Source organism: Primulina huaijiensis, chromosome 1, assembly GCF_012295235.1.
Source record: "Primulina huaijiensis isolate GDHJ02 chromosome 1, ASM1229523v2, whole genome shotgun sequence".
NCBI lineage: Eukaryota > Viridiplantae > Streptophyta > Magnoliopsida > Lamiales > Gesneriaceae > Primulina > Primulina huaijiensis.
This window is the reverse complement of record NC_133306.1, coordinates 25,807,537-25,820,414: the sequence shown is the minus strand read 5'-3', so window position 1 is coordinate 25,820,414 and position 12,878 is coordinate 25,807,537. Positions and strand designations below refer to the sequence as shown.

General features: G+C 35.0%; 3 protein-coding genes and 1 pseudogene across 3 annotated transcripts; 1 reads left to right on the top strand and 3 right to left on the bottom strand.

The window, feature by feature from the left end:
- The first annotated feature begins 1,696 nt into the window (after positions 1-1,696).
- Positions 1,697-2,345, top strand: LOC140968953 (rapid alkalinization factor-like). Its single transcript, XM_073430188.1, has one exon. It carries the CDS (start codon positions 1,737-1,739, stop codon positions 2,082-2,084), a length of 348 nt encoding a protein of 115 aa, XP_073286289.1. The 5' UTR covers positions 1,697-1,736; the 3' UTR covers positions 2,085-2,345.
- An 877-nt stretch (positions 2,346-3,222) lies between these two features.
- On the bottom strand, positions 3,223-7,924 carry LOC140989375 (dol-P-Man:Man(5)GlcNAc(2)-PP-Dol alpha-1,3-mannosyltransferase-like). The gene is made up of 13 exons (XM_073458586.1): positions 7,609-7,924; positions 7,492-7,526; positions 7,223-7,360; positions 6,814-6,882; positions 6,152-6,309; positions 5,944-6,010; positions 5,791-5,844; positions 5,425-5,513; positions 4,792-4,908; positions 4,324-4,454; positions 4,149-4,227; positions 3,673-3,729; positions 3,223-3,591 (listed from the first exon to the last, which is right to left on the bottom strand). The coding sequence occupies exons 1-13, from the start codon at positions 7,775-7,777 to the stop codon at positions 3,408-3,410; spliced, it is 1,347 nt and encodes a 448-aa protein (XP_073314687.1). The 5' UTR covers positions 7,778-7,924; the 3' UTR covers positions 3,223-3,407.
- A 301-nt stretch (positions 7,925-8,225) lies between these two features.
- LOC140989383 (alkylated DNA repair protein ALKBH8 homolog) lies at positions 8,226-10,537 on the bottom strand. Its single transcript, XM_073458592.1, has 4 exons — positions 10,212-10,537; positions 10,091-10,122; positions 8,966-9,172; positions 8,226-8,830 (listed from the first exon to the last, which is right to left on the bottom strand). Exons 1-4 carry the CDS (start codon positions 10,462-10,464, stop codon positions 8,510-8,512), a joined length of 813 nt encoding a protein of 270 aa, XP_073314693.1. The 5' UTR covers positions 10,465-10,537; the 3' UTR covers positions 8,226-8,509.
- Positions 10,538-10,925: 388 nt separating this feature from the next.
- The window catches only part of LOC140989368 (WD repeat-containing protein GTS1-like), a 2,930-nt pseudogene continuing 977 nt past the window's right edge, over positions 10,926-12,878 (bottom strand).

The following is a 12,878-nucleotide window of genomic DNA, read 5'->3' as shown; positions in this document are numbered from 1 at the left end:
TTACGATATTGATTGGTCTATATTTCCACAACTCTTCATAAAATTCATTTTTGTTGCTGTTAACCCAAGCATCCGCCAAAGACAACGATGGGCATTGCAGTGGGATATAATATTTTTCATATTGTTTGATCGGCAGACCATGAAAAATGAAATTAATGCATCGTAATTTTTTTTTCTTTTAAAATAAAATTAGACATTAAATAGATTTTGATTTGTGAGACTTTCATCTACGATTTTCATCGTTTTCTCCTTAATATTTATATGCTTCATACGACACATATTACAAAATTGGATTCTTTTTTATTTAAATAATTGAGAACAAATAAATTAATAAAAACAATAATGCGCATAAAACATTATTATTATTAACAACAATAATAAAAAAACAACACCAACGCAAACCAAATTATTTATCAAAAGCCAAACCAATTAAAATTGATTATTTCAGTCGGTATCCGAAATAACTGAATGGTCAAAAATATTAAAAATTAAAATTTTCATTTAAAAAATAATATTATAGTAAAATGAATTTATATATATTAAATTCTATTTGAAAAGGTCAACTTTTATGCTGAAAAATTATCGCAAACAAATTGAACAAACGAACAAGTTTCTTTTTTATATATAATAAAATAATGGTGGTGGTCGACTCTAATTTCGCTAAAATTATTTTATTTATTACTGTTAGTTCTCGTAATATCATTATTTTAATATCTCCAAAAATAAAATTAAAAATATGTTTATTAATATTATCATTCTTAGTCTATTTCTTATTAATACCATATTGATTTATTTAGTATGTATTAATTAATATTGGATTTTATAAAAATTAAAATTTCATATATTTTATTACTGATTAAATTATAATTTTAAAAAATTGAAGGGGTCGGGGTCTCTGTCTTCTAAGCATGTAAACGAGTCGAGTCGAGCTCAACCTGGACTCATTTAAGATATATATATATATATGTTCGAGCTCAATTTGAGCTTTTATCATAAGCTCGAGTTCGGATAATTTAAAAATTACAAAGCTCGAAAATAGCTCGATATCGGTTTATAATATCTTGTTTATCATGTTTAATAAGTCTGGCTCTGGCTCAAGTTCGACTCGTTAAACAAATTAGCTTTTTTAACAAGTCAAATAACCTCATTTTCAAACTCTTTGAGTATTGTCAACTAAAATTTCATCCGATATATGAAAATTTGAAATGAGAATTTCTCATTCTATAGCATTCACATGTCATCCCTTTAACTAAAACGTCAATGTGTAACAAATAAACAATGCATGTTGCTAAATTCACGACCAATAAACTAGCCCAACAAATTTGTCGAGTTCGAGCTGCGAGCTTACGATCCGAATATTATTAAGCTCGAATTCGATTCAATAAAATTTTTGAACTCAAACTCAATTCGATAAACTTAACGAACGATGCTGAACAATTTATTTATCGAACCAAACTCTAAACAACTCACAAACAACTTAGTTCGTTGTCATTTTTTTCACTCTCCTCGTTCGGTCATTTTACTTCACAAGAGAATCTCCTCATTTAACTAGGTTTTTTCATTATTTAATTAAAAACACGCAATTATTACATTAAAAATTTTAAATGATGAAGGACAATTTGGTGAATCACGACATCATTAGGGGCAGTTTTTAACGCCCAAACTACTTAAAAGGAGCTTCCATTGCCCGTTTTCCAAAGCAATATACATTTGTTAATAATTAGAAGAAAAAGTCAATGGCGCGATCTCCACTTATCCCCCTCATCCTCTCCGCCGTGCTGGTGGCGGCGCTGATTCTCCGATCCGCGGAAGCCGGCAGCGACTTCAGCTGGATACCTATTTCCAAGCCTGAAACCTGCCGAGGATCGATAGCTGAGTGTATGGCCGAAGGTGAAGAGTTCGAAATGGATTCCGAAGTCAACCGGCGCATATTAGCGACCACGAAGTACATTAGCTACGCCGCGCTTCAGGCAAACTCTGTACCGTGCTCAAGGAGAGGCGCGTCGTATTACAACTGCCGCCCGGGTGCCCAAGCCAATCCGTATACTCGGTCGTGCACCGCCGCCACACGGTGCAGGAGTTGAACAATTTCCGGTTTTTATCCTTTTACGTACCATATATACAATACATGTATGTATGAATCTGATAACAGTATGATTGTGGGAATAATTGTGTTTTTTCGCATTTGAAAGATCTGATATACGTACACTTGTCTCTCATGTGAATGTGATGTGTTAATCGTTAGTTCCATCGATAGATTTGCTTCTGACAGAGTACATTCAACCAAAAAATCCAAAATTGTGTATTATTGTTGCTATTAGTAAGTTTTTTGTTTCGGCCTTTTATCATTTTTTTACAAATCCATTGGACGATTGACAAATTTGCTGCGAAATTACAAAATTTCAGGAGGCAGTTTGTTTGTATATTTTATCCATTTTTTTGTGAATTGTGTTGATTTTCCTGAAGTGTCAAATCAATTTGTCAACGAATATACTGGAAAAATTCATGTCAATTTTTTTTCCCAGAATCTGATCAAAGTAGTGGTAAGGTTACCATCTCCTTTATGCTCTATATCTCTTGGCAATTGGGATCTTAGAGTATACCGATCAAAAAATAAAATAAAATTGGGAGCTTGGATTATGGGGCTAAAAACCAGGATATGCTTCGGTAGCTTTCATTTGGAAAAGATGCATGATGGACGTGAAGGTAAATTCAGAATTTGGTATGGATCCCTCAGTTGTTGCAACTGCATCGAGGGTTTATCTAGAACTCCTGGTTCAGTCTCTACTTTTAGATATGATAAGAATCCTTTATTTCAGAGTCTGATAATCGAAAGAACCATCGTAGGGAGATCTTCTCTGGAAGACCAAAAATTTGGAGGGAGGGAAGATAGATGAAGGAACCAGGCTTTCGACGTTTAGGCCTAGGACTTTTTTGAAGCCAAATGTGGATTAGATTGGCTGAAAATGATGGGGAGAGTGAGACTGACCACATTTCATGTTTGGTAGGAAGTGAAAAGGGGTGGGTGTGAAGAGCTTGAATACTCTGGATTGATAAATGCTACTTGAATTTTCATATTGGTTCCTCTATCACGGATGTGATCTTTAAAGATAGATGGAAGTTGCGAAGACTTATGTTTCCCTCTTCCCAGTAGATGCAATAGCAAACAGTTAATATTCAGAATACAGGCGTAGGATATATGAGTCGAAGTTAGCCTAAAACTACAACATACATATGTCAATCAAAGCAACCCTTTCGTGGCGCGTATCTAGTACAATAATACAACATTTTAGCTAAAATCTCATTTTTTCCCCTTAAATTAAACATCGAGAAAAGTTCCAAAACAAAACCAAACATACCGTTTCTTTTGCATAAAACGAAATTGAAATAAGTTGAACTTGTAGTTTTCAGCTAGCCTTGTTTTCAAGATCTGCTAATCTATGTTTTGCATTAGCCATGTAAGGGTGTTCAGGTGAAGCCTTCCAGAGGCCTCCTAATATAGTCAGATGGGCACAGAGCAGCAACAACGATGAGTAAACATTAGACGGGTAGATGTTCCAACAGAATTCCACTGCCATGAACAATATTAAACTGCAGAAAAAGAGTATTTTCCTGGGTCAGTATCAAAACACCATAAAAATAAGCAACAAGTTTAATGGCCAAGTTACCAACCGTAACCATGTGGGAAATGTCGTTCGCCACAATAAATATGGTAAGCTGTAGAAATACCTGCATTAAGAGAGAGCGCATGAATCATAATAGTTGGATCTAAAATTATGCCGCTTTTACATTAAAAAAAATACTATGCCCCTTTTGAAGCAAATACTAACAATACACAACATCCATGCATGAAAATATGGAATCACATGAAAATAATCAAAATTCTAAAAAACGTGAAGCGTGACAAAGCTCTACGTAAAAGTTTCATGTTTAAGCAGGTTTAGTATGAGATTAGGCATGGAAAAACATTTTTAGTTTTTATTATAATTTAATTATATTAAGAAAATTTATAGATTAAATAACACATAAATATACAAATTTTAAGAATAAATGCATAAATTTTCAAGTTATTAAAATCATTAGCCTCAAAATCACAATTGACATCATAACATGCCAACACTGAAAGGAAAAAGAACTGGAGAACTTACCAAGAGTAGAACTGATAATGAAGAGACCGTGCACAGACAATCCCAATGAAATTTCCAACGAACATAGTTGTTACAATATCTGCAGGACCAGTAAAATTGCAGATACATACTAAGGTATAAAATTGAACTCTGAAAGAAGGGAATGAAATATTTTACTGACTTAGCTATTGCTTACGTTCAGTTTTAAGAGCCGTGACAGTTGAACAATTATTGAATTGCTGGAGTGAAAAAGAACTCAAATAAGCAGTTCTAAGCTTCAGTTGAACAAGTCTAGAATGAATGAGAGAAGACAAACCTCCTTCATGCCTGCACCAAATGAGAACAACAAAGAAAAGAAACACAATTTAAAAGAACGGTTAAAATACATACTGACACCAAGTTGAGTATAACAGACTGGTCAGGTTTATTCTTCCATCATAATCTAGGTAAATATCAGTATAATCAGTCTCTTTCGCTTTAATGGAAGTTTTCAGTTGATACCCTGTGGACTATGGACTTCATAAACTTCTTTACTAGGGCGTTCTAGTGATGCAGGAAACGGTAGTGAGGATGATAGCTCTATTAACCATGATCAAAGTAGCAAGTACAATTGATTCTAAATCTATTAAACTCCAAGTAATAAACCGTGGGCATATGTACGTACCTACACCATCTATACTGTGCAAAGATTGCAAGCAGAATGAGATGAGCAGCCAGCAGAAACAGCGCAAATCTTCTGCTAACAAAAATAGGTTCTGGGACAAACTTAAAATTAACAGACCTGTAAAATACAGATAAATATAGTCATATGTCTTTCATAATTACAAGATAGACTGTAGACAATCATATAAACTTATGGTCTTTAGTCAATCATCTGTAAAAAGCTCGGGCAAGGTCGTTGATAGACGTATGCAGCATTTTTTCAGATCCCATGAGGCTATTTTCATATACAACATCATTGGAAAGTAAAACCACAATAATACACATCAGCAGTTTGTTTCATACTCTGTCCTCTCTTCTCCTTGTTTGACTAGGGGGAGGAAGACGGCAACTGTGGGAAACTACATCTCTGTTTAATGCTGGTTCATTCTACATGTACACCATGACTCAAAATGATACTATAATTGTTACTAGAGTCCTTTGATCTGTATAGTTTAAACAAATAACTTTGAATAATTTAACCATGAATGGAAAATTTTACAATATATTACACATCTGAAGCTGGATAACTTAAAATAATCAGGTATCACATATGTAAGATTGTCAAGATAGAAATTTATGGGGTCAATTGAAGTACCAAAAATGGATGAAGATGCGACCAAGGTTAAAGGCTCTCGAGATGTATGCAACTGGATATGACAAAATGAAAGGTAGTCCTAAGAGAATCTGCAGATCATCCACCAGGGGTGGTGGTAAAAGTAGATAAAAAATTTAATCAGATCATCACTGTCAAGTAGCCCTTCGTTCAATTAATATTGGCTTACAATAAATAAAGTTGAAGGGGCAAAAATAAATAATTTAAGAACTTCAAAAGGATGAATCAAGAATATAATATCCCACAAGTATAGTACAACCAAAAAATATTTTTAAGCTGACTAAAAGCCTTCAAGTTAGTCATTAAACAATTAACAGTTACTCAACTAAAGAATTAAATAACAAGCACCTGCACCAGTGCCGCACCGGATAAAGCAGACACCACCCCAAATATATCCATAGCCTGCAGTTCAAGGTTTTCCAGGCAAGGGTTAAGAGTTTCTTTAGATGTAAACTCTCATGCTAGAACTTCGTAAGAAATGTAAAATCAAAAGCTAAGCACCTTCAGCAAGAGTACTAATAAGGGAGGAGCATAAAGGAGCACATTCATCTTCACTGAGACAGCTCCACTGTGCTAACAGAAGGAATGCTTGCAACAGTTTTAGTTAAGCAATATCACCATGATAACTTGTGCTCAAAAAAAATATGACCATGCAACTAACAATACTGCCACCAAAAATACTGGCAAAAAAATTAATTAAATATGTTACCTGAAAATAATTAAACCAAGATGCCACTTTTGGTAAATAAATGAAACCAGTGCAGTATGAAGAAGTGTTGTGGCAAAACAGTCATTGAACAATCGAAGTACAAATATGGAGTGTACTCTCTTAGACAGAGAAATCAAGCAAAGAGCCCACCAAGGAAGCTGCAAGCAATTATCTGAAATCAAGACCTGATACATTGCTTAAATTTTGCGAATCAGGATTAAGATAACAGCACCCTTAACCGTGGAGTCAGGGACAAAGTACACTACTACTTTAGACTACGGATAGCTTTAGTTCAGCATTCTTGAAATTTTGAAGATATAAATCATAAGTCCTCCAACCCCCACCAGTAATCATAGTAAAATCTATTCATGGATTCCACGCAGGGAAGGACCTAAGATTAATCTACTCTAAATCAGACACATTTTTTCCAATTCCCATTCTCCCTTAAAAATTGGTCACTAGTAATGAACCGAAAATTCTAAATAGCGTAACTTCATAAATTTGTGTAATGCCTAGCATGAGATTCTCTTTTCCCTTTGCTTTTAGATTTTTCACTTCAACCAAACAAAGATAAAAAAATAAATAGTTTAGTTTATGATAAAAGTAGTACACAGACGAATTAGTAAGTAAAATATCAGAAATCTAGGAGAAATTTACTGTACCACGTTGGTCTTCAAATAAATGAACAAGACCAATCCAAGATTCACAACATACAGAAAGCCAAATAAAATCTGCAATCACAAGATTGTATGAGATTCGAAACTAAAAGTTAGTTGCGACAACTGAAATAAATAAACGGGTGGCAGTGTGGCTCTAATCACCTAGTCAGACGAGTGGAATTTCTCATTCAACATAAAGACAACAAACTAAAAGGGCTTGCATGCCACTTCAGTACACTCCGGATTCACGCAAATTTTTACTGAGCGTATGCACTGACTCATCAAATGACACTAAGGAGAAACAATCGTTTGGATTTCTAAATACAATTCAACAGTCACATTAAACCGAAAATGGCTGATTTAAAAACAGACAATTTTATCAACAGATATAAAACAAGAAAAAAAAATATACCTGCGCTGGATAGACTTCCCCTCCAGTAAGAAAACTAATAGCGGAATATACATAAAGAAATCCAGCAGGATACACCAGGGGTCCAGTATCCCCTTCCAGCTTGCCGTAATCTCTTTCTCCTCCAAGAAATCCACTGACCTATCAGCATTAATTTGAAAAAATCTAAAATTTGTAAAGCTTTTCTTTTGCTTCCAAAATTCTAAGTCCTAAAATAATATAAAAGTAATTTTTTTAAAAAAAAATAAATGAAATATCCAAGATTAGTTAACCTGGGACATGTACGCGTCCCAATCAATCTTTGTGTCTGAAACCCATATAGCATAAAAATGTCAAAAACTGAAAAATATGATGTATGTAAGTCAGAAAAGTGCCCGAATTGTAGTTACATGGAACATAGGTGATTATGAGAAAAACGAGGATTGCATCGGTGATTAATAAGACCAAGGCGAACGGTATTTCAGGGTTTTTTAAGAGATTTTGGATGAAGGACTCCGGCCGTATCGCTGGCCTTCTCACGGCGGCGGTCGATCGGATTGCTGTGTCTTGTCTAGGCATCAGAGTTAGGAGCAAAATGCTGGCACGTATTTGCAACCAGTTGCTCTTTTAAACAGAAGCAACCGTGTGACGTAAAACGCAGCGTTTTATTTCCCAAATCAGAGTCAACTTTCGGAAGTTGGAATGACACACACACACATTCTTACATTCCAAAAGAAATATGGCATAAAAAGCCCAGCAAAGTTTATTTTATTCTCAAATAAAAACTCTCCCTTTCCAATTTAATTCATTCTAAAGTAGCTAATAGAGAGCTTTCGGTATTCGTTTTGGTTTAAAATGGATATAAGTTGCACAAAAAAAACCCCAAAGATTTTGGACTAATGTACGTAAGCTTACTATAGTACTCGAACGACTAAAATATATCATCGGATATGGATGCGACAAAGTTAAAGGTAATTTTCTTGAATCTTGTCTGTAAGATAATTACTCAAGCGTGAAAAATTATGTCTTATAGAAAGAAAACCTTTTTGAAGAATGTGTAGCATCAAACATACTCGGACTACATTCAATGTGCAAATATAACATTTAAACTTCAAGCGCCTTTCAATTCAAAATGATCACGAAATCCCAAAAAAACTACAGCAAAAAAAAAAGAAGATAGAATGAACTTTACAACCCAAGATATTATGTTCCACTTCCCGATTGAGCACTCTATCAGAAACATTGGAGGGCCTCCATTTCTGATTCTTGTGTTGTGAGGATCCATTTATCCAGCGACGTCTTAGCTTATATCTATCCCGTTCGACAGAATCTCCTCAGGGTTACCGATGTCCTCCTCTTCTGCTCAATCTCCTGCCCCTCCCACAGTTGAAATCCAGGCTTGCGATTTATTTGATGCTTCCATAAATAACGTGCCTCTCCCCACATCAAGACTAGAGATCCTGGTACCAAAAGTACAGGAATCCTTGACAAAGATGTGCACCCTTCATTCATCTTTTCAATATGACTGGTTTCACATTCAACTCGAGTAAAATGCATCACGCATGATGACTCCAAGGATATAATCGCAATCCCATCCTCAAACCGCATAAGGTCAATATGTGCACAAATTCCCTACAGGCCAATAAGTCAACGTACTTTGAAACAAAAAATAAACCAACATCATCTTCAGGAACTGAGAATTTTTAGGTTAAAAGATGGCATTCTACTGCAATGGCTCGACTATATCATGCAAGAGGCAAGACACACCTCACCTGGTTGGTATATGTTCACTATAAGTTGATTAAAAAGTGGTTCCCGCCATAACATATCCAGTGGGAAGGGACATATTTTTTCATTCTCGTCAACAGTAATTGAATCCGTATATTCAGGAACACAACCACTAAATCGAACATTCTCACGGATGTTATATGAAAGTTCAATGGCCCAACAGGGGAGATCTCCAAACCTCATCGCCTGCAGGAAAAGAGATGTAAGTAGATTAAACGTTTTAAAGCATATCATTCTCAGGATAACCAGATGTAGTTTGATGAATAAAAGCCTTCAGAAACACAAGAAATAAAAAGAAAAGATTCAAATACTACAGAACCAAGAACGATTGATAGATGAAACATCAAATATTTCCACATTTGAACAGCACGCACCTTGTATCATGAACGGGGCGATGATATATAAACATATTTGGATGCCTCAGGATATTAGTATACGGGATAGTCTTTACAGAGCAAATATAACAAATTCCAAGATCACATAAGACATCTTTGCCTGGGAGAAAAATTGCAACCAGCTAGGGGAAAAAGATAACTTGCTAGTGGTTTTTAACTTAACACATGCCTAGTGCATAACAAGTAATACTATCATTAGATGCAGTTCTACAAGATAAGAGAGCATCACTCCGGACATATCATCAGTCCTGGTAGCTTACAGTTAGGGTAAATTGTAAATGGACCCCTGTATTGATGTAAAAATGGTCAAACCCCTGTAAAAAATCAATTATCTGGATTCTCTGTTTTTCTAAATTGATAGCTCAAACCTCTTGTTGACATTTTTTGTGGTATATGCTTCTCATAGACACATCACACAAGCATGAATAATCCCAAAGTTCTAGTTCTTGAATATAAAAAATGCCCTCTTGAACGTGATAAAAAACATTAAGATATTACATTTTGAATTAGATATTGTGCTATGAAAAATTAAACGCCTTTATACTTGTATTACATTCAGAAGGTCCTCTTCATTTTTGAAAACTCCAATTCCGACATAATTCCATGCATATGTTAATCAGAAGCACTTGTTCCACAACAATTCAGATCACCGTAGCAAAATCGTAAACACGGAAAAGGATATATGTTGAGAAGTAAACAAATCCAGCACCTGATTGTGGGAAGCTTCAGCGAAATATCCTTCTGCAGCCACAAAAAATCCAAGCATTTATAGTTCTCACCACAAAATCTAATCACCATTTCAATAAGCAGGAAAGTAATCATCGAAGCACCTTTTTCAAGAGCAGATAACAGAGAAGACTGCTGATCGGGAGATAAAAAGCCTCTGCAAATCCAGAGGCCGTTGATTCCGGTTATCGGCTCCCAACAACAGCTTTCCCCGAAGATCGACTGAGTTTTCGCGATTTCATCGATCGGATCGCCGAACTGAAGTCGTTCTCGCCTTTCATACGATGAATCGGAGTCAACGTCCGACGATGAATCCCCGAAGGCTTCCCTGAGAATCTCTTTCAGCTCCTCGTCCATTTCTTCATCATCGGCTTACATCATTTTACTTTTCGGATTATATTACTTGCTTAACTTATTCTATACGATCGTTCGATACATTATCGATTTTAATTTAATAATTTTATACTATAACAAAATGCTCCATCTTTATTTAAATGCTCCAAAACAACTCTTATTAAATGCTCCATCTTTATTTAATTTAACCAAAAAATATCATACATAGAGACTTATTTTAATGAATCCATAATTTACCTTTAACTGATATATCTTAATAACATATTTTTTATTTTTATTTATATTTTGAATTTTTAAATGATCGACAGCATAAAATTTTATTATAAAATAAATATTTTAAACTTTTAAATTTTAATATTATCTAGAAACGTTTCACGTAAAAATAATAATATGCATGTATGTCGCATTCTTAATGACGTTAGTAATAAATAGTTCGACTTTCATTGTAAGCGTCACTTGACATATAAGATCAGACAATAAAATATAGTTTAATAATAATTTATGTTAGCAAACGGTCCCTTGGGATTGTGGACAAACACCCTAAATAATTTCTCAAACTTTATAAGAAAATTACACAGCTATGAATAACGGTACATTACCTGAAAAAAAGAAAAAAAAAGAGGACAATAACGGTACATTCAACTATGAGAAGAAACTACGCAACTATAAATTATGGTACATTCTAAGAGGTAAACAAATGAAAACCAGCTGCTAGTAAGGACTATGCCGGCTTTTTCTTCTGTTGGTCTGTGATTTTGCCACCAAAGTATTTGATATCCACGAACAATTTTTATCTGTCGACTCATCAGACAACCAGCAACATAGCCGGCCATCTTCACCACCTGTCCAACCAAAAATACCGCTGTTTTTTGAAGTTCGACCAGGAATGCTGGACATGGGCAATACGCTCCTTACAATCCCTGTATGGCCACCTTGAAAAACAGCTTCTGCAGCTTCAATCCCGTGTGTTGTGCCATAATTTACAGGAAAATATCCGAAAGTGCCATTATCTGTGCCTCCAATCACCCAAAGGCGATCAACCTCAGCCGAGTAGTGACAATCAACAAAATAATCAACCTATAGCAGAAGTGTTCATAAGAAACTCAATTTTCCTTGAAATACGCGTGTGTTGTAAGTGAGATGCAAAACACAAGTGTAATATATGTTGATATAACCCTAATACTTGTTCATCATTAAAAGCCTCATACATGATCATTAGTCCAGCTATTAGAGGCCAGTGTACGAGCATCCTCAAAGTTGGCTTCAGTTCGAGTGTCATTCAAATCCCAAACACTAAAAGAAGCAATTTAGAATGTAAGCATTAAATTCCTGTTCAAATTCACAGGGTGCAGGAAGCTAATAAATTCACATACGCAATTCTTTGACATACCTTAAGGTCTCAATATGTGTTAAACACCACAATTTCTGATCTGCCTCACCAAGAAATCCCACTTTTCCGATTGAAGTTCCGACATTAAACACCTTTATGTTACGGGAAAAATGGAGAAGAGAATCAGAGGAAAATTTCAACAAGCTTTTCAAACTTGTTAAAGATAACATGGGAGAAAGTGAATTGAGATGCAACGAAATAATTTATTCATCAAAAAGAAAACAGGTTATAAACCTGAATAATATAAGAAAAAACAAGTTTTATTTTGCAATCAATCAGAACCAAGTGAAATAGAAAAGGAAATAAACAGCAATCATGCCTGCACACAATGTTATTTAGCTATAAAAAATATTCATGAAACAGACCATAACTTGTCAAATTCTGGGAATGGTGACAAATATCACTATTTTGAAACAATTCTCTCTTTAAATTCTGAAAATGCTCATCATTATAAATTATTTAGTACAAAATATATGGAATCACACCAGAAACTTGATGGTGGTGTACATATATCAGACGACGGTAAGAACCCAAGGAAAAGATGTTTCACTTACCGACACCAAGTGATCATCGTCGTTTATGTTTCCACTGGTATCAAAAAGGCACATCAACCCATCAACTGAAGCAGAAACAAGTTTGCTTTGATTACCGGGAACAAAGTGAACCTGTGACAAATTTGCATAAACAAGCATTAAAGTCCAACATATTCACCAACTCTATTTGTCTGTGCACTGACATTCACTTCCAAAACAAATGATGATGTCAGCTACAAATGCAGCAAGTAAAAATAAAATGATTTTGGTCATTTAAGATCCATCCAGCGACTGTCCAAGGCAAGATCACCAGCCTTCTTCCTTTGTTGATCTCTTACTTCCGCACTTTTTTTGTCATCAAAAGGAAAAAAGGCATCTCCACAGGGCACAGACCTGAGTAACATCATCCATGTGAGATTCTTCCAGGCATGCAGTCTGCTTCATGGTTCTCCAATCCCAGAAAATTATCTGTATGTTTCCAAATCATGAGCAGC